We start from the raw sequence: 20,649 nt of genomic DNA, 5'->3' as shown, positions 1-20,649 counted from the left end.
GGCTTCTGAAGAATGAATCTGAGGCCAAAAGGTAGAGTGTGTTTAATCCAGCACATAAATCAGGTCCCTCGTTGGGAAAGAGGAGCAATACCAAGGGAGGGGAAGGACACACACAGTGCTTCACCACTGAATGTAGAGTGCCCAATGACCTCTTTGCTTTCTAACAGCGTGTATACATTCTCTCCAGTTTCAAAGCGGTTATTGCAAGTGAATCTTTAACTCATTTAACTATCACATTTGTAACAAGCATCTGTATTTAAGTATCTCACAATGAGGCAATGGGGTTATTTGAGTATGACATGAAGTTCACATGAAGTTCTGTTAGATACAGTGGCAATGTTAGAGGTGCAAATTGAAAATCAGAGCTTTGAACGAAGGATAAGAGAGCAAGTGTCTTTATTAAGCCAGTGAGTTAGCAAAAAGTGGAGGAAGGTCAGAGGTCCTCTGTCTCTGTTCTCTGTTTTTCTGTTCCTTTGGAAAAAGTCCCAAAACACAGTGAGATGAATAAAGACTTGCATCCATGATACCGCTACTCTTTTGCCTTTGCAGTGACTGAAGAAATGTAGTTTTGCATGTTTGGGTTTTTTTCTGCACTGCTGCAAGGGACAATGGTAGTTAGGTTTATTTCTTAGCAATTAAATAATTAGATAGAAGTTTCTTCTCTCATAGTTGGTTCTATCTGTTGTATTTTAGCACAATGGTTTTGATTGTTACCCAGTATAAGGCTAGAAATTTCTTTACCTGGATCATAGTCCTTCAAAAACCATTCTAGGCCATTTTGAGATTTGTTTGTATTCTAGTAATTTTGTATCTTTGTTGGGAATTGATTTTTTTTGGGGGGCGGGGGAGGGCGGAACTAGATGTGGACATGAAGACTTCATTTGAGCTGTAGGTTTTTTTAAGGTTTTATAAAGATTGGTTAATTGTAGAAGAGCTTTAATCAGTAATAGTATGTATTGTATGTGTTGGGGATTTTAGGAGGCAACTTTACACTAGTTTTGAGCTTGCCATAACCTGCTTTTGCTGTTGCAATAACCCTCTGCCCTTTAATTTCTGCTGCCTCTGATAATTTTATGTGGTCTGTCAGAGAGCAAAGCTTATCTGAATTTCAGGTTAAATGGGAGAGAACAGGGCAGTTTCAGGTGAAAAGTAAGTATACAAAGTACTTGAATAATACAAAGACAGCATACTTTCTCTGCTAGGACTGCATGGGAGCATCTTTTACTGCTGGCCCTGTGCTGCTGCCTGTAGTGCCCATTGTCTCATCTCTATGTGCCTAGGATAGAAACGATGCAGCAATTCAATTCTCCAAACTCTGCTCCCTGCTAATGTCTAGAGCTCTGACCTTTCTAGGGAACTTCCATCCTCTTTTCATGCAGGATTTGAGCTTGGTGTCCCTCTTCACTGCAATCCATGACATTTCTACAGTCTCTTGCTGTCTGGTCTTTTGATGTCTTTCTTGCACCCTAATTCTTTCTGCAACACTGCAGATGAGTATTTTCATTCTTAGTTCTCCTAGCAGGCAAGGACTCCAGTCCCTTCTGTGCTTTTTCAAGCAGAACTGCATGCTTAATGCCTGTCCATTAGAGGTTGTTTTTTTCTCTTTTTCATATGGAAAAACTGCATTGAAAAAGCAGTGCATACATTGTTGGGTTGGTTGGTTTTTCCCCCCTAATGGTTTTAGGTTCATTTCCCCACTTCCATAGTTCACCAAGGATTGTTTTTTTTCTGGGGGGTAACAAATAGAAAACTTGTTTTTCATATTACTAAAGTTAATTAAAAATTCACGCAGTTGCAAGGCTAAATAGCACTTAAAATGTGTCTCATTTTCAGGCCCTGTGAAATCAGTTTGGAGAGGTGTTTAAACTGGCTCTGAGGTGAGGTACCCTATGCAGCAAAGTGAACTGCGTGGAGGCACCCTGACCCCAGTGCCCAGCAGATAACTGTGTCTCCAGGAGAATGCAGGGAGCCTGGCACTTAAGCCCTAGCAGATAGACAAGGCTTCTCAGGTGCCTGAGTCTCCTCCCCTTGCTCTCTGTATCTGCTGCTAGCATTCCTAAGAAGATGTGGTGGGCTGCTGCTACCATGCCACTGCGGTGGCGGGCTGGGAGGACTGGCCAGAGGGGTTTTGTAATCACCATTCATCACTTCTTTTTTGGGGCCATCACAAAATCTTCTTTTTGGCCCTTGATGCTGACCACAGCACACAGAACCTGGTCACCCAGGATGCCCAAGAAACAGCCAGAGCCGAATTCCTTAGACATTATTTGATAGATCTTGATGTGGTAGGGAAGTAAATCCACTCAGGCAGGTATTTATGTGCCTACGGGGAGATCAGGCCTTGTTTTTCTCCTGCTGAAGACACGTAGAGGCTGAAATGGGTCCCTTTTTTAAAACCTGCAATCCACACCATGCTGACAAGCTGTCTCAGGAGTGTCTTGAATTCATGAGCACCATTTTTCTCTTTCAGTCAATCTGGCAATAGTAGTAATTTCAGTACTTTCATCCATCAGAAAGAGAGAACTCATAGTGAGGTATATTAATGCTGCCACCTTTTCAGCTGAAAAGGGTGCTTTTCATGTGCTGTTTCTCTGAACTTGGAGCTAAAAACAGCCAAGGGAAATATTCTGTTATCCACAAGAAGGACTGCAACTTTCTAAAGGCCTCGGGTTCTTCTTTTTTGAAGGAAATTGTTTACAAAACAGAAGGCAGCAGTGCCTTCAGGAAACATCCATCACTGTGTTAGGAAGAGTACCAAGAAGTTTAGGATGCATAAAAATTAGTTATTTTTGTTGGTTACATATCTTGAGAGATTTGATTAAAATTTGCCATTTGTTTCAAAGGAATTTATTGCATTTTGGCTCTTGTTTTACATTGAATTATGAGTGAAATGTTTTTTAATTTGTCATAAGATAAATTGAAATGTTTGATTTAAGAAACAAGAAACATTCTTTTTAAAGTTTTATTTCAAGCATCCTTTTTATGTTATCCTTATTTTGCTATCTATACATTTTTTCATATGACTAGCATATGGTATCATACTTCTTTGAAGATGCTTCAAATGAGAAAAAGATAGCTTTTTCCAGTATTAAGTAGAGTTTTCCATAATTATTTGAAATATTAAATACAACAAATTGGAACATCTGAAAATGAAGACATGAAAATAATATTTGCAGTGTCCTGTTAGACCTGTTTTCTTACTACAAAGAAATGTATTCTGATTTTATGAAGTACAGATTGACTGAAATTTTAAAATTAATTCTTCAGTTACTCAATTTTTTGAGAAAAGGGTAATTTTTTTTAATATAGTGAAGTGTTTCAATTTCTATCCAAAAAATCAGTATATTGTCAAATATGTTTTGATTGAAAAATTCCAGTTGTTTTATAATGATATTTTGCCCTGTCACAATCCAGAAACCTGAGCAATTTATCTAGCCTGCAACTCACTCCCTACAACCCTCTCTTCTCCAGACTCCTAAAGATTGGATAAGGATTAGATTGAAACCTGAAGTAATAGTTCCATAAATAAGCTCCTGCTCTCACTGGCAAGATGATAGCACATGGCACGGGGACATTTCAAGAGATGATCGGACCAACAAAGTTTGGGTACCACTGGATTATGAAATAACAAATACATATACGTTTGGGAATGAATCAGTCCCAACTGTGATCTCTGAGAAGAATCAAAATACTATGGATCAATTATTGCTGTTAACAACCATGTGTGAGCTGGTGATGTAACATAAGGCACAGCTGAAGAGCATTTAAAATTGCTGCAGAACTCTTCAACAAAACATATCTAAAACTAATCAATGTCAAAATGGTGTGTGGCTGTGTATTTTCCTGAGAGTTAGGAACTGTTAATTTTTTGAGACCTTCTTTTTTCTGCAAAGTTTGATTAAAATCAGCCAGCTGTTTGTGACCAGGCAGGAATGATGGACACGGGCCTGAAGGCCAGATGCGCAGAGGGCATGAGCATTGAAGCCTTCATTCCTTACTAAATGATGCTAAAAATCAGGTCATGCAGAAGCAGGAGAAAGCTCCTTTCTGCTTTCTGCTAAAACAGTAATCTGGGTCTTTGCTCAGCAAAACACAAGGAGTGTGAGTGACAGTCCTGGCAAACAAAACCAGGAGAGAAACAGCTTTGTGTTCTGCTTAAGTTGTCCTTTGTCAGACAGGTTGTTGGGATCCTGACTGCCAGCCAGTAAAGCCTATTAGGCTTCCAATAATAGGCTTACCCTGTTATCTGAAAATATTTGTGTGGATCAAGCTCTCAAAGAGTTTCAAGGGCAAAGATTTTTATTAAGAAGCCCTTTAGGTATTGAACTAACAGCTTATCCCATGGTGGCAACTTGTTGCTGACCTCAACAAACAGCACCTTGTCTTGAGACCTGCAGGGAAAGCTACATTGAACAAGGGTCTGCAGGAGGAAGACTGTTGTTTGCAGTTGCTTCCCAGATAGAATTCATCCTACGCTTTTGGAACGGCTGCATTTCTGACTGTGCTCATGTATGGTGGGAGGCATCTTGCTCCCCGGGTGCTCTCTTTGCTCCTTGGATGGGCCTCTCCTCGCTCCTCCCTGGGCCACGAGCTCTGGGACCGTGTCATGCCAACTAGTAGGTAGGTTATCAGGGAGTTCCACAGCAAGGTGACAAGGGTAGGAGGTGTCCGGCACTAAGTTGTCACCATCAGCTTACAATTTTAAACAGCTCAAGCAAAAGTCTGTAATTACAAATGAGATGACAGAACAATTTTGTTTCAGTCTCAAGATAACAAGGGGTAACAAATGTCTCTCACAAGCCAAAACCAACTCCAAACCTTGCTTTACCCCAACAGCGAAGCTGTATAAAATCATTGGTTCTAAATGTGGTTATTTCATGGAGGTTTATAGGGTAAGTACCATGACCAGAATGAACTGAGATTTACTTCTCATCACTCTGCTAACAGTTATGTACAGCTTTCTCTTCAGATTGAGTTCAGTCAGTTACAAGCAGGAAAAATAAATCCCTGCTTCTACATGTAAGCGAAAATAGGACAGGTAATTCTAGCAGCAAGTATTCTTAAGCATGAGAGACTGCAAAGCACAGGAGGTTACCAGTTAATCAGGACTTTGACATCAGGTAAATACTTACTGAGAAGAGATCTCCTCTGAATGATTACCAGGAGGGTTTCTTCATATTCTGTAAAGACAAGGTTAAATGAAGAGCTTTGATGTTTCTGTACCTTCCTCCCATCTGAAGCTCTGACTGGCAGTTTGCAAAGTTGTATGACATATTCTGCTTATCTCATGGTGTTTTAATATGATTTTCCTACACATAAAAAATGTGAGTCCCATGAGATGCTTCTTTATGCTTGTGGGATCTCATTTCTCTCTTCACTTTTGGACATGTGAATTGACCACATGCAAAGTGAAGAATGACATTTTTACTTCTTAAAGTGGCAAGATGAGAAGGAATAGATTTTTACGTAGCTTTTGGGTTTTTTTCTGAACACTGTGTAGGCACTGTAACTTGTTTATTTATGTCCATTCAACTGATACTGATTAACTTGCCTGAATCTGCATTTTAAAAATTTAAACATCTCTTGGATCCAAGCAGTGTATTAAAAACATAACAAACAGCAGCAGGAAGATAATTCCATCAAAAGCTTTTCTCCCTTGGTTTGTTATGATGTTGTCAACAGTTCTTGATGGAATTACTTCCTTACATCTTGCTTCAGTCCATATATTACTGTTTTCTATCCAATGTTTGAAATGAATTAAAAATGGATGCTGTTTATCTGCCTTATGAAAAGAAAAAAAAAAAAAAAAAAAGAGCTGTGCATTCCAGGAGCAAAATATCTTTTCCAGTTGGGTATTTGTTATTTTATTCAAGTAACACTTGCCTAAATTCCATTTTGCAAAGTTCCTCCTTCTGATTGTTGATACATTCTGTTATGAATTTAGAGCTAGTTAATGACTTTCTGCTGTCCCTATCATGTCAGATTAAGTGTAGTATTCAGAAATAAGTGGAAACCAGAAGGGGTTCTGGCAAAGACTTAGTCGGATGGTGAGGTGTGGGTATGCAGGTTTTGCAAGGTATGTATAATTAGCCCAAGAAACTTAAATCTGCCATCAATTCCTTTTTTTTTTTTTTTACCTGCAGGCTCTAAAACCAAATCATTTCTTAAAGCACTTATTAAATGCTTGGAAGAAGAAATATGGAAATACATTGACCTTGCAAAAATGCATTTTGCTCTAATTGTGCTCTTGGGCTAGAAGTAATTTCTGTAGTAGGATATCATTTTCTAATTGGATCTTCTTATAAAAAAGAATTTCAAACGTGAAATCAAAAATCCTCCCAAAGTGATACTGCCTGAAAGCAGGTGAATAAATGCATTGCTATTCTTTTGAATTGTAAACAGCTTTCCTTAGAATATGCTGAATCCATCCATTTTGAAATGTACATGACATGATTTTCTATTCGTGACCTCAAATTAATTCAGGATTAACGCTTCAGCGGCTGCTTTGTTTGGGTATGACAGGTAGTGCATTGCACTTGCTGAAGAAAAGCTGATGAAGTATGAGTCCAACTAGCTCCATTATCAGTTAGCTATGAAGATGCTATGACTTTATAGTCCCTGCAGGTTTCTGGTTTGATTCAGGACCTGGGCTTTGGCGCTCTGAGCCTGAGGATTGAAACAAAGTGCTGATTTTATGAACACCGTGCCATCTTGAATCTGTCTGTGAAGGGTCAGTGTGGCTGTTTTATGAATAATGAGCAACTGAGCTCACAGTAAAAAGATTTAAAATAAATTAATTCATGATGAATTGAACTTTGAAGGAGAAAGTTTGCCCAGACAATATATTGGCATGCTAGTCAGGAGTTGCTTTGTGTAAAACAGTCCAGTTATTTTCTTATCTTCTTAATGAGCTAAGAGATCATTTCTGTTCTCAAAAGTCAATTAGGGGAGTAGCTATAAAGTCTTTATTTTAGGCTGAGTCCTGCCTTGCTGTCCTGAACCATGTCCTGAGGTGTGGGTGCCAGAGAGGGTGTTTCATGGCAGCAGCACATTTATATTAACATTATGTGGTATGCTGTAGAGAAGCAACGTCTCCACAGGGTGTGTTGTGGAGGCTGATTAATGTGTTGCGTTCCCTGTTTTATGGATTTTATGTGTGTGGGACCAGCTTAAATCCAAACTGACGGTCAAGGAGCTCTATCTTCCTCTTGCAGGGCGTAACTTGTATGAGTAGAATAAGAAAAGATGTACTAGGTCCAAGCTTTCCACTGTGAGCATCTAGTTTAAATCCACTACCCCACTCATCTCTTTCCAGTCTTTCCTGCTTACCCTTTGGATGTACCTACCTTTGTCTGCTGACTACCTAGGGGATTAAATGCCAGCTCACATTTAATTTAAATGCCCTGCAGATCACTGACATGAATTGTCTTACATTCCAGGTTGCTGCTCACTTTACAGATGACTAAATTTAGGGATTTTACTTTTTTAGAGCACTGTTGCCTCATTGAGGTAGCTATGCAGACACTGGGGGTGTCCCAGTCCAAGCCACCGCAGTAGGCTAGTGTACAATCATCTTATTTGGCAAACATGGAAGGAAGCTATACTAGTCAAAGTAATTGCTTGTATCTCTACTGGTTTTATGAAAAACTGTGTAGAGACATCCAGAAGCTCTAAGAGAGGGACCTGGAGACCTGCATGATCTGGGGATTCATTAATGTAAACCAGCCAGCTGTGTGCAGCCAGAAGAAGGGATAATATCTCACTGCTCATCTTTGATCTGCTCTTAGTATGGTTTCATGGATCCCCAAACACAAGCTCAGGAGCGAAGTTTCCGTTTAGCCCCGGGTGTTACTTTTTTATCATGGTCTCAGTTATCTTACTTGTCCTTGAAGACCATTTCCCCAGCAGCAGAAATGCACGTGGGCACTGCCCTATAGGTACCCATTATGGTAATGAACGATTTAGAGGTGTTTAAAAATGTTTTCAGGATTTGAAAGCTCAGAGTTGCTATAAAGAGAAAGTAAAGGTTCCTTTGCTAAATGTGTTTGTTCAGATTCCTTGAATCCCAAATCCCTACACGAGTGCCTGGGAATACCTGAGTTCCTGTGGCACTAGCAAGAATGTGACTAAGCATTTCTCCCTCCTAAGCCAGACACACACAAGGATCGCAGGTCTACTCCTGTGCTCCAAAGCCTTTTGTGTGCAGTACAAAGCATGTGACAAGTAAAATGCTGGTTTTCATTCTGAGTTCCAAACCTCCCTGGATAGAACAGTTATTCTGACTAAGCGAATGGTTTAAGAGGAAAGGTTTTGGTTTTCTTTTCTAGCGGTGTATTCTGCAATCTGTAGTTCTTGCTTCTGCTTGCAAAAATCAGTAATGAACCAAAGAAAAAATGCCAACAACTTGTCAAACTATGCCAAGGGCTGGATGCATGGAAGGAACCATAAATTTCCATCTGAGTTGATAACACATTGATTGGAGTCTTGTTGCCTTCGTATGTCCGATGATCTGCTTGTGAACAGCTTTTCCATTTGCATGCTTCAGCCACGTTGGCTGGAGGTGGTGTCAAAAATTAATGCAGTATGCCAGTGATGAAACACATTCCAGGCACTGGCCCAGCTTATCTGTGTGGTAGACATCACTGAGCTGGCAAGGGTAAGGGCTTGTAGGAACATGCTGAAAATAGAAACAGGAAGGGTGAAAGGAACAATCATCGTGGTTGGGTGCTCCTCTGTGTCTTGTCTGCAATTAGAGACTGCCTGGATTTTCTGAAGCAAGTAGTGTGAAAGGAGAGTATTTTAGTTATACATAGAGCTAACACAGATTGCTAATACCACTTCCTCTTGTCATGTACCTTCAGGATCCGTTGCTCTCCGAGGGCAGTGCCTTTTGTATCTTCAGCCATCATGCAAAACACAGAGAAAACTTTGTTGCATATTTCTGCAGATCTTTATTATGTAGGATGCGATCAGGTATTATCTGCCTTGGTTTATTGCCTCTTTGCCCTGGAGCTCTGTTTCTTGCCTGCTGGCTGCGTGAAATAATTAATGTCTTATCCCATATACAATATTCCTTATTTGGTTCATATACTTCAGCATGTGAATTCAGAATTGGATTATTTTCAAGCCAAAAAAACTGAGTTACTTGTGGAAAGCAAACACAAAAGTGGAGCGAGCACAGCTGAGTGCAATTTATCTTTCTGTTTGAGGGAATACTTGTGGGAATAGGTTTCTAATCTTTGTTCAGCTCTACATACTGATGTTAAGCACCGGGTGTTTTGACTTCAGACACCTTGCTATTTCTAGAGCAGCTATGTAGTAGAAAGGTCAATGAGGGGATTATTATGGAGATAACTTTTCAGTACTACCACACACTAGTGAAAGCTAGACAAAGAGTGATAGTAGACACTAACCAATTGTGTAGATAGCAAGTTGTGGATTCTTCAACTTCATGGTGCAGAAAGAATATTAGTAATACTACTGTGAAGAGCCTGGGCAAACTCAAAGAGCAGGAGATATGTTTCTGGATGAAGGTTGTGACACAGTGGCCATAAGTCTAACCAAGGGATGGAAGGGAAGCCACCCCTCAGTGTCTATCACATGGTTGGACACACTTTTACAGCCCCCAAGGTGAAGGGGTGTTCCTACTGCAGTACAGCTTCCCTGCTCAGATTCATCCCTGTGTGTGACTGAAATGATGGGATAGTCATCAGAATTAAAAAGTTGATAAAGCTGAAGGTTACTCATGCTGTGAGAAAAGGTCTTAATGAGGTTTGAAAAACACTCAGAAGTAACAAAAGGGTTACCTGTGCAGCTTTAGTTCAGATTTCTTGTGTACATTTTCAGGCTATCATGGTTTGGTCAACAGCATCCCTCAATCTCTAGAGACCTTATTTTATATAATGTGTAGATCGAGGGTGTTTTGTTTTAAAAGGGTTATTTGTCATTTTCTGTATTCCTTGTTATTTGTGGAACTCCTTATTTTATTTATCATATGCTATTTGAACATTTTTCTAAAGAGAAGGGACTCTCTCATGGTGCTGTTTAGTGTAGTGCCTGCATATCCAGTTAACAGCAACTCATTTATCCATGCATTGTGTCCATTTTACAGATGGAGAGCTGAGTAAGGCCAAAAATATCTGCTAGTTTTTGACATGAATCTTGAATTGCTGGTAACCTAAATTTTAAGATACCCCTGGAGCAAACTATAGGTTCAAAGCACACATTTGCATGCATTATATCTTTCCAAGTCAGATTCTGAGCTCTAAAGGAAAAAAAAAAAAGCTCTTTGTTGGTTAAAAATGTTGGTTAAAGTAGTCACCTAGTATCTTGCAGATTGCAGGGAGTCTGGTACACCAGGGGCTTCAGTCATGCTTCATATAGTCCCTTTTGTTACAGAAGTCTTTCAACTTCTTTGAAAACTGACTGAAGGCAGCTTTCTCTAATGCAAAATGCAGTCTCGTCCCTAGAGCAGACCTCTTATAACCACTAGGTTAATGAAAGCTTTGCTAGAGAAAAAATAGTGTGTGGTTGTGTTATCAAAACCTGTGTTGTTATGTACATTCACGATGTGAGTAGCGACTGCTGGGCTGTTTGCTCACTGTTGGCTCATTTGAATGCAGAACCAGGCAGCACACAGCAGGCTGAGCTGAGCTGCTGGGTAGGGAGGGACCTTTGGCCAGTTAGCTGGAAATAAAATATCTCTGTCAGGCATATGCAAACAGTGATTTTGAAGAGATTTATAAAACATCCATATTTGAGAGGATTTCTCTTCTAAACAGCCAAATGCACATCCTTAATGTGGAGATTATGGCTTGATGAATTTCAAGGTTCTTCTCTGTTTCCCCTTGGGATCCAGAGGTTTCTCAAAGAGTGCCAGGACTTGTCAAAGATTTTTCTCTTAACTTCAGTCTCCCATATACCCGAACTGTGTTTGCTGATATTGTCTTTTTAAAGAAATCAACATGAAGTTGACACCCAAAGAGAAAAGAAGTAGATTTTGCCAAAGTTATAAGCACCTAAAATGTGGTTTTGAAAAGGGAAGTGATGTCAATCATTAATAAGCAGCGGTACTAACCTGACTTGTCAGAAACTCTGTAGGATGCGTGAAAAGGGGAAAAATAAAAGAAAGATACAATGAAAATGAAAGATGAATCTTAGCCTGTGTTGAAAGCCTACATCAAGTATCTTAGGTACAGTTTGACAATGAATATTGTTTTGATGAGGGGTAGGAGGAACAAGAACAAAAATTACACTGAGAATTTGCTGCAGACTCCCAAGAATGGGTTTTCAATCTCAAGGTGATGCATATCAAATTTTACCACTTTTTTTTGTCATACTTTGCTGGTTTAAAAGAAAAATGAAAATGAATCATCAATATTTTTTTCAAATTATAATTCAGACATCTTCATTATCTAAAAATTATATTAACTCATCTAAAAGCAACTATACTATCTAGACATGGGGAAAGAAGGCAGAAACAGTTAAGTGCTGAAAGGTAGAAGGTTTAGCTGCATTAACAAGTTAAAACAACTCTGGGCGGTGCACAGGAATAAGCATGGGATAACAAAAGGGTGGCTGATATGGTGTCTTTTGATGGAGTTTTCAGTTTTTACTCTGTATTTACTAAAAGTTGGTCCAAAACATTAGGTGAAGTAAGAATCGGTTTCTCTGATCCTAAAACATTGGGTAAGTAGGAATTGGTTTCTCTAAGTTCTTAGAAAAATGCAGTAAGGAAAGGAGCAGGTTTTGGGTGTTCCTGGTTTTTACAGCTGTATGGAATATCAGCAGAAATTTTGGGTGTGAAAGCCCACAAATTTATAAAACAGCACCTGTCATAAGCACCTGTCATAAGGGAAAACAATTCAGACAAATATAGCCATGAGTCTGAAAGCTCAGTAGCAGAGGTGTTGAAATAATCTGTATGTCTTACAAGACAGCCATGAGCGTTCCCAGAGCCTACTAGTAATCCACTGGTGAGTGAGGTGAAAGTAGTAGGTGAGACAGTGTGAAACACCACAGAGAAGCCAGAATAGAAAGGAAACATGATCATAGTCATTTTTGCCTGAAAACTTCAGGTGTTGCAAACACGTTTCTATTTTGGAAAATGTGAATCTTCTTACAGAGAATGATGAGCATGAAATGAGGTACCAAAAATAAAATAGAATAAAAAAGCAAGCACACACGGAGAGACAGAATTAAACATTGATCTTGTTCCCCAGAGTGTTTGGGTACACTTAGTAAACTGGTAGTCAGGTATTAATTGACATAAATATCATACATTAAAAGTTCATGTTGTTTGTGAAAGTACCTAATATATTTCATTTTGGATGTGGCTTATGAGTTTTTTCCCCTTCTTTTAAGTAACAAAGGCATATTATCTTTTCTGAAACCTAATAACATTTAATAATATTTAGGTCTTTATCCATGTTTAAAGTTATCAGTCTTATCACTGTGGGTGTATACCAGGTGTATTTCCATGTGGTATATAGCATCAGTGAAATTCCACGTCACATCAGATAGTGAAAAATAGAGAAAGTATAAATGACTTGTGCTTCAGAGATGGTTCTTACATGAATGTGGGCAGCCCATGAGGTACGATACTATAATTGCTTAGATATTAAATTGTATTATTAAATCACCCATTTGTATATTACCTGGAAATGTTGCAGAAGGCATATTTACTTCTAGTCATTGTGCTCAACAGCGCTGTAATAAACTCTTGCCCTCTGAAATATGTTTATCTTGTCACTGAGCTGGCTTACTAATGTGATTTTCTACCTTTCACCAAACGAAGGTAATTCGTGCTGCGGTTGCTACGATACCAGGCTCGTGCACTGAACTTTCTGGTGCATCTGCACACGTTTCGTACCGTGCAGTTCACTGCCGCTGCTGTTGTCGCTTTCTAAAGCCTTCCATGAACAAGTGGGCAAGTGAGTTAAGTCTCCCAAAACACCACGTGTAAAGTAAGGATTTGTAGGTATTTTCCTTCTGTGCTTTGGATGACCAGTAGGAACAGCGCTCAGCTTTTAACTCGATGCTGGGATTCAGTTTTACAGGTTTTGTGAAAGGTGGCTCATGATGTAGCCTACAGCAGCACAAGGATGTTACACATTCTCACTTGTGTTTTGAACTTTACCTGCACACATAAACAAGTCACCTAGCCTTGTGTCTCAGGAACTTATGTGTCTAGAACAGGATTTATCACCCCTTTCCTCTAGGAGAAGGAAAGAGATAGAGGCACCTTCAGTGGACGGTTCATCCTACAAACCTGCAGATTTTAAGTCAGGATGAATTACCTCCTAGGGGAGTCTGCTTCTTTGTACTGGTTAGAGTCGGCACCTTGAGAGATAGCTTAAATGAGATGCCTAACTTTTATATAGCTAGAACTATAGGAGGTAAATCCCACTGCAAGTGATAAGAGAAATATTTTTCAAACTCTGGCCTGGGAATAATCCAGAACAAGATTAACAGGGGGAGATGCAGGAAAACTGGGAGTATGCTGCTGTATATGGCAGTAAGCTAAGAGTCAAGATTTGACACCACAGAGAAGCAATTGTATAAAGAAAGGTCTGAGAGGGACACAGATCAACCTCCCTTCTGTATACAGGCAAGGCTTGTGTGAGAGTAGGTAAATAACATTCCTGTAAGAGTAGTCTTTCTCTCATTCGCATCCTTTCCTTCAATCTCCCAAAGCAGAGGAGTTGACAGCCTATGTTTCTTGGGAGATGTATAACATGTTCTCTGTCAACTCTGGTGACTGTATTGTCAGGGAATCCTATTTTGATGACATTGCACCCACTAGAGAAAAGCTGAAGACAAGAAAATAAAACTTTTGGAAATACTGGCTTCGTGCTGACAGTTGATTAGGCTGCAGAAGAGATACTCCTTTTATTTTTCTATAGCCTGGAAATCCATCAGGTGTTCTCCGAGCTATTAATAATGCTTTGGCTAGCAATACCAGGTAGGTTTAATGGATTTCCCTGCCAGTGTACTGAATGTGATTGCAGTGAAGCGTGAAACAACCTGCTTTAATGACTTACACCAGCACTTGCTTAGAACCGATGCTAATTTTTTTAAAGGCACCTGGGTCTTTCATTAATTGAACAAGCAACTGCTCGACAGTGAGTGAATAATTAATTTTAAAGTCTGAAAACTAATATTCATAGAACATTAGGAAATGCTACTGAAAATTTTCTGGTAAACCTCTTGGAGAATAAGTAATCGCATCTTATTGATTTTGAGATTCTTTCTGCCTGTTGACACGCAGTGTATAAAGTAGATGTGCTCCTTTCTCTGCAGCTGGGATGACAGCAGCTCGGTTAGTAGTGGCCTCAGTGACACTCTTGACAACCTCAGCACGGATGATTTGAATACAACCTCATCTGTCAGTTCTTATTCCAATATAACTGCCTCTTCAAGGAAGAACACTCATGCCCAGGTGAGTAGCTTTTCATTGCCGTTTTTTGCAACACCTCACAAGTGTACGGGGTAACAAAGGGAAAAAAGTTTCTTTTTGAAGCCTGTGACACACATTAAATGTATTTTACAAACTCCTCTATCACACTTGTGTGCAAGATGCCCATGGACCCCAGTGACCCAACCCTGACCCATGGGCTGATGCTTCACATCCAGCTCCCAGGACACATCCAACTGCTGAAGGTGCCGGTTGGCGAGACCCTGCTCAGCCCTTTGTGGGGGAGGCCACAGGATACAGAGCTTCTCTTCTCCCCAGTTAGCTCCAGGAATGAGTGTCCTATGGACCCCCAAGCTGGCAGTGCATAGTGTCAGAATAGACTTGTGAGCAGCATACAGCCACCAGCTGTATACATAGCACATATACATATGTGCGAGAGTATATATGTGTATATATATCTTGTGCCAGGTATCCCAGTGTTTCTTCCCAGCTCTCCTCAAAATTGCAAGTGATAAAAAAGGCAAGACAGAATGCTTGCAGGACTCAGTTCTCCACCACAAAAAAAAAATAAAAATCAACCAAACTGGAAGAGTTAGTCACAATAGAAAAGTATTCTCTGCCGTGTCATCTCCTGTTTACATGCAGGGAACTTCAAGACTGAACACTCAGCATAGGGAAAAAGTTGTTGTCTCCAGTGATTTGATGTCAAGTATTCAGGACACAAGACTGACACTCCCAATTCCATTTAGATTCCTGCAGGCAGCCAGTGCCTGCAGTTCAGAGATCTGTTTTGTAGCTGTATGTTGCAGCAGGTTTGTCAACAGGAGGAAAAAACGTATTTGTCATTTACTCCAGACAATGGGGAAATAAAGTTACTTTGGGAATGAAGATGACTTTAATCTGCAGCAGGACAGATTTCAGGCTGATGTAGTACTTGTGCAAAGATACTCGCACAGATGCCAGCATCCTTCTGCCCTTACCACTGCCTTTCCCACCCGATCAGGGTCTCCCATGGATGCTAACTGGAGGTCATTCTCTTCCCTTTCGCATCAACAGTGATGGCCAGCTTGCCCTGGCTTACTTGTTCCACTGTATCATCATCACGATGACTGGGAAATCTCAGCCAGACTGTTTTAACTATTTGCAGGTTTTTCATTGGAGTGATCTCATGTTCTAGCTGCTCAACCAGATACTATTTGCAATTTGTTCAGTGACAGAGAGAGGTGCAGCACATGTTCAAATCTTGCCTTCCTGCCAGAGCTGCTTTATGTTACAAAGGCTAAACCAGACCTTTATCAGGTCTGCCTTTGCCAGGCAGACAAACCAGAACACACTGTACTCCGTGCTAACCCTCAGTCTCAGCCAGAAGCTGAGATGAGCAGAATATATAAGTATTTTGCCAGCTGTTCTCCAGGTGTAAGACATACTTATGCAACACAGACATCCCCTTTGCAGTGTTTTAAAGTGATCAGAGCAGTGCAAGCTGGCTATAGCCTGAGGCAGGAAATGCATATTTTGTTTTTGTTTTCTTATTAAAAGAGGATTAACATCGCTTCTCAGATCCCATAATGGTGAAGAGAGGCTTTTAGAAAGCATTATACTTGTCATTTCTTGGAAGCGATGCAGTTTGCTTTAAAAATGTATAGCTATGGGGTTATAGCCACTCATTTATGAGAAAAATTCTGGGAGCATTACACATGTTGTAGCAATAACACTAATGAAAACTCTTCTGAAGGACCCTGCAATATTTGTGTAGATGTTTGCTTGGGCTCTTTTCCCATCAGTCCTTACCCAAAATCTGTGCTAGCGTCTCCAAAGCACATAGGAAATCACGGACGTGCAGAGAGCTTTTGCATTTTGTGCGGCTCCAATGACAAATATGTAAACAGCAACTGATTATTCTGTCGGTCATCTAATCAGCATTAATCCTACTTATGACAGCAGTGCCTAGGAAACAGCCACAGAGGGCTCTCTGTGGAGAAGCAGTTGTGGCAACACAGAATAATAAATAGCCCTCCCCTGAACGCGGTCCAGTTTGCGGTCCCGCTTGGGTTGCTTGTGTGAGGGTAGGGCTGTGGTTACATCAGGCCAAAGTAACGCACGGCGATACCGCAGAGCAGCGCCACTTTTTGCTGTTAAAGAGGGGCAGAGGTAAGCAAGGCTGGTGAGATGATGATGTGCAAATATGCCTCGAGGCTGAGCTCTGGAGGCTGTGGGAAACCATAGGAGGAAGCATTACGGTGGACAGCCTGTCTGCAGAAATAACGCAAATCTTATGAGACACAGAGGATGTGGGTCAGTCCCCAGCTGTTTAATTCACTTCCACAGCTTCCATGTTGTCTGTCCTGTTGGGCTGCTCCTTGATGACAACAACTTGTTTCAGTGGAAACAAGCCCATGGAAAAGCCATCAGTTGTCACATCAATAATTTTCTTGGTGGCACAACATACTCAGTGCTGCTGGAGCAATGTTCCTAATTTGGTCAGTAGAAGGCTAGGATGGAAAAAGGCATGAAGCCAGACAGAGAGGATTGTTGTAGTATATGTAGGAATTCCTTCATGCAAGATTTTAGTAAAACCTTTCAGCGCAGTGAAATTTGGAGAGTTGAGGAGTAGTGAGAGTATTATTGTTTCACTTCAGCATGGTTTATCCATGAAGGAGAGAGGTAAAATCTTTTGAAAATAAAAGAAAATGAGAAAATATCTTCACAAAATGGGAGTATTTTTAAATTTTGGGGACCAAGACACTAATGTTTTAGAAAGGAAGTTTCTGTGGCTCTTGCTATGAATAAATTAATATGCTTATCCTCCTCCCCTCCCTGTGATTTAAGAAATCAGCAAAGATGCTGAGACTGACCATTTCTCATGCAAATCTCTCCTAGCTGAAGACAGACTCGGAGAAGCGCTCAGTTACAGACAGCGAAACTTGGGGCAGCACTGAAGAACTGAAGAAACCAGAGGAAGATTTTGACAGCAGCGTAGACAGCAGTGGCAAGTGGAAAGGCCTTGCCTCGGGGCTGTCTGAAGAGTCAGAGAAGGGAGGGCAGAAAGCATCTCTTTCTGTTTCACAGACGGGATCCTGGAGAAGAGGCATGACAGCACAAGTAGGAACAGCTCAGTCCAGGCACAAAGCTGGAACAAGTGCACTCAAGACCCCGGGTAGGAAACTTCTGTAGTTCAGATTACAGCAGTGAAAATTAGGGCTTTATACTTAGGCTTCATTTATAAGTAGTAAGTAATCTTACGTGGGTTGAGAAAAAAGGTAATGGATATTGTAAGTGTGTGACAGACATGAGGAACTGCAAGTGTGTTGGTAGTTCTCCTCATAAATGACTGCAAGCCAAGACTGTAATAATATACTGACTCGCTCATCTTTATAACCATTAGTTTGCTTCACTGCATACTAATAATTTATTAATCACATATGAATGTATTCATAAAAAACCCTGTGATTGCATTTTGTTTCACTATCATTTGAGTATGTCAGCTTCTATTAAGAAATTCTTAAAAGTATTTTTGGACTCATCTCTGCTTTGTCTCCGTTCTCTAGAAAACCTGTACCTTTGATAATTGAACATATGCTTGGGAATGGTGAAAGATTAGAAGTTGAGATAAAAAGATTTGACATTCAAGTGAGGGGACTCAAAATGAGTACTTCTATACTAAAGCTGAATTGTCACATCCCAGATGCTGCGGCTATTCTCTAGACCACTATTAAGAGATAGTATATCTCTTTTTACACATGTTCTTCAGTGCTAATTTTGAAAGGCCTCTGGGATGTAGGAAGCACTTCTGCAATCTAGTCTTGAAGCAAAAACTCTAAGTTGATGGAAGGCATCACTATTAAGACATTCTAATCTATCATTTTTCTAGGGAAATACCGATTCTTTGCAGGAATCTTTGTTGTATCCTCACAAAATACTTTATGATCATGCTTTAGCCCCCAGCTGTAAAGACAAGTAACAAAGATCTCCTCAGAATAAATTTAAATCCCGTGTGAGCCTCTTTTGTTTCTCTGGAATTTGAAACTGCTAAACATTGGTCAGCCTCTGGTCCGTAAGATCCCCAAGGTGCGTTGCCATGGTCAGTGGCACCCAGGTCCTGGATGCAGAAATGACACCCCTATAATAGCAACTAAAACCAGAGATACTAAAAGGTTTGCCACATGCCAAGTTCTGTTTCCCAGATCTGTTTTACTGAAGAAGAGCAGGCAGCTACTGTGCAACACAGAAATGAGGCCTTAGTTTTTGAAACTGTGCGGGAATCTGATCTGTCTCTTGGCATGTGCATGTGTTTGTGTAGCATGAAACATGCACTGGGTAAAACCAGTCAGAGGAGATTTACTTCTGACTTGTAGGTGTTGCTTTTTGTTAAAGTTTAGTTCCTTAAAAGAAATGAGGCCACCCACCTCTGAAACTTTCATCATCACTCGAAGGGTGAATTAGAAACTATGTTATGCTGAATATTTGTTCCTTACAAGGACCATACGATAGATGCCTAAAGAGAAACTAGAATAAAGAGAAATGGAATTTTATCTGTTTGTAAAATAGGAAGTGGATATTTTAAGATAGAAACCAATATCTTATTTAAACCTTTCTGAATGTAATAATAATACTATGTAGAAATATATGCTATATAGGTATCACAGACTCTCAGAAAATCAAAAATCTTTGTAAAATATGAAGGATGTGACAAAGACTCTTAAATCATGTAATCGGAATAGTTATAGATCAAAAATATTCATGCCATGATAACATAATTATGGCAATTGATAGTTTTGTGTAACTAAAACCAAAACAAACTTAGTTATAAGCTAAAAAAAAAAAAAAATCAGTGAAAACAAAAGAACTCAGTAAGTACTGTTAATTTCTGCATGCATAATTAGTGCCATACTTCTGGAAACGTTAATTACACGTCATGTTTTATTTTCAAATATTATTTCTTCAGTATAGAAATACTATTATCTGAAAAAAATAGCCAGACAAAATTCCTTATGGTTCATTCTGGATAATTTTCTACATCTATGCTCTCCAGCTACATAGGAAACTGGAAATTCTCCAGAGAATGTCAAGCTTTTAATACTTAATGCTTACCTGTAATGTCTCATGCCTACTGCTGACTGCTGATGGAGGACTAAAGACCAAATTGGTCTGGTTTCTTTGGGCAATGTTTCTATTGCTGTACCTTTTCATTTTGAAATTGCAACCATATAGTGGTAAAATTAGATATTGAGACATGCAGCTTAAGCACAAGTGACCTTTATCAATATACTTTTATTCAGGAAAAACAGATGATGCAAAAGCTTCAGAAAAAGTGAAAACTCCCCTGAAAGGAGCCTCCATTCAGCGCTCTCCATCGGATGCAGGAAAAAGCAGTGGCGATGAAGGAAAAAAGCCTCCCTCTGGCATTGGGAGATCAACTGCTACCGGTTCCTTTGGATTCAAGAAGTCTGGGATGGCATCTTCTACCATAATCACCACAAGTGGAGCAACTATCACAAGCGGGTCGGCGACTCTAGGGAAAATGCCAAAATCTTCAGCCATTGGCGGGAAGTCCAACGCAGGGCGGAAAACAAGCTTGGACGGTTCCCAGAACCAGGATGATGGTGTCCTGCACGTGAACTCAAAGACGACTCTGCAGTACCGAAGTCTGCCTCGCCCATCGAAATCCAGCGGCAGCGGGATCCCTGGCAGAGGTGGCCACCGCTCCAGCACCAGCAGCATCGACTCCAACGTCAGCAGCAAGTCTGCGGGTGCTGCTGCCACCAAACTGCGAGAGCCAAGCAAGATCGGCTCCGGGCGTTCCAGCCCCGTCACCATCAACCAGACAGACAAGGAAAAAGAAAAAGTGGCCGTGTCTGATTCTGAGAGCGTCTCACTGTCCAGTTCCCCCAAATCCAGTCCAACTTCGGCGAGTGCCTCTGGCACGCCAGGACTTAGGCAGCCAGGGTCCAAGTACCCAGATATCGCCTCACCCACCTTTCGAAGGTCAGTGCTTTTCCATTGAATTCCTGAAGTTGCAGTTCATAAGGCAGGGATTTTCAATGTGTTGAACTGCTGGGTAAAAAGCCTTTTCAGAGCATATTTTATCACAGAGAATAAATGAAAGGTTAATGATTTTTCACACAACACAATTATTTCTCTGAGGCCTAAAGACCTCCCAGACCCGAAAGGCTGTTTCTTGAGCTGAGAGCATTGTAGGTACCTTCCCATAACCACAGTTTGAAGTTTAAGAG

At 40.4% G+C, this 20,649-nt stretch overlaps 1 protein-coding gene across 2 annotated transcripts in view; it reads left to right on the top strand.

Annotated features, from left to right (window-relative positions):
* Positions 1 to 20,649, top strand: part of NAV3 (neuron navigator 3) — a gene marked incomplete at both ends in the record, with an annotated part of 261,126 nt that overhangs the window by 182,460 nt on the left and 58,017 nt on the right. For both annotated transcript variants that reach the window (XM_084267744.1, XM_084267743.1), the window contains 3 exons: positions 14,302 to 14,440; positions 17,297 to 17,573; positions 19,696 to 20,401. In XM_084267744.1, the coding sequence (XP_084123870.1) occupies positions 14,302 to 14,440; positions 17,297 to 17,573; positions 19,696 to 20,401 (1,122 nt within the window). The remainder of the gene's footprint in view (positions 1 to 14,301; positions 14,441 to 17,296; positions 17,574 to 19,695; positions 20,402 to 20,649) is intronic.

Source organism: Gallinula chloropus (assembly GCF_964237585.1).
Source record: "Gallinula chloropus genome assembly, chromosome: 1".
Classification (NCBI taxonomy): Eukaryota; Metazoa; Chordata; class Aves; order Gruiformes; family Rallidae; genus Gallinula; species Gallinula chloropus.
This window is presented reverse-complemented; position numbering and strand designations above follow the sequence as displayed.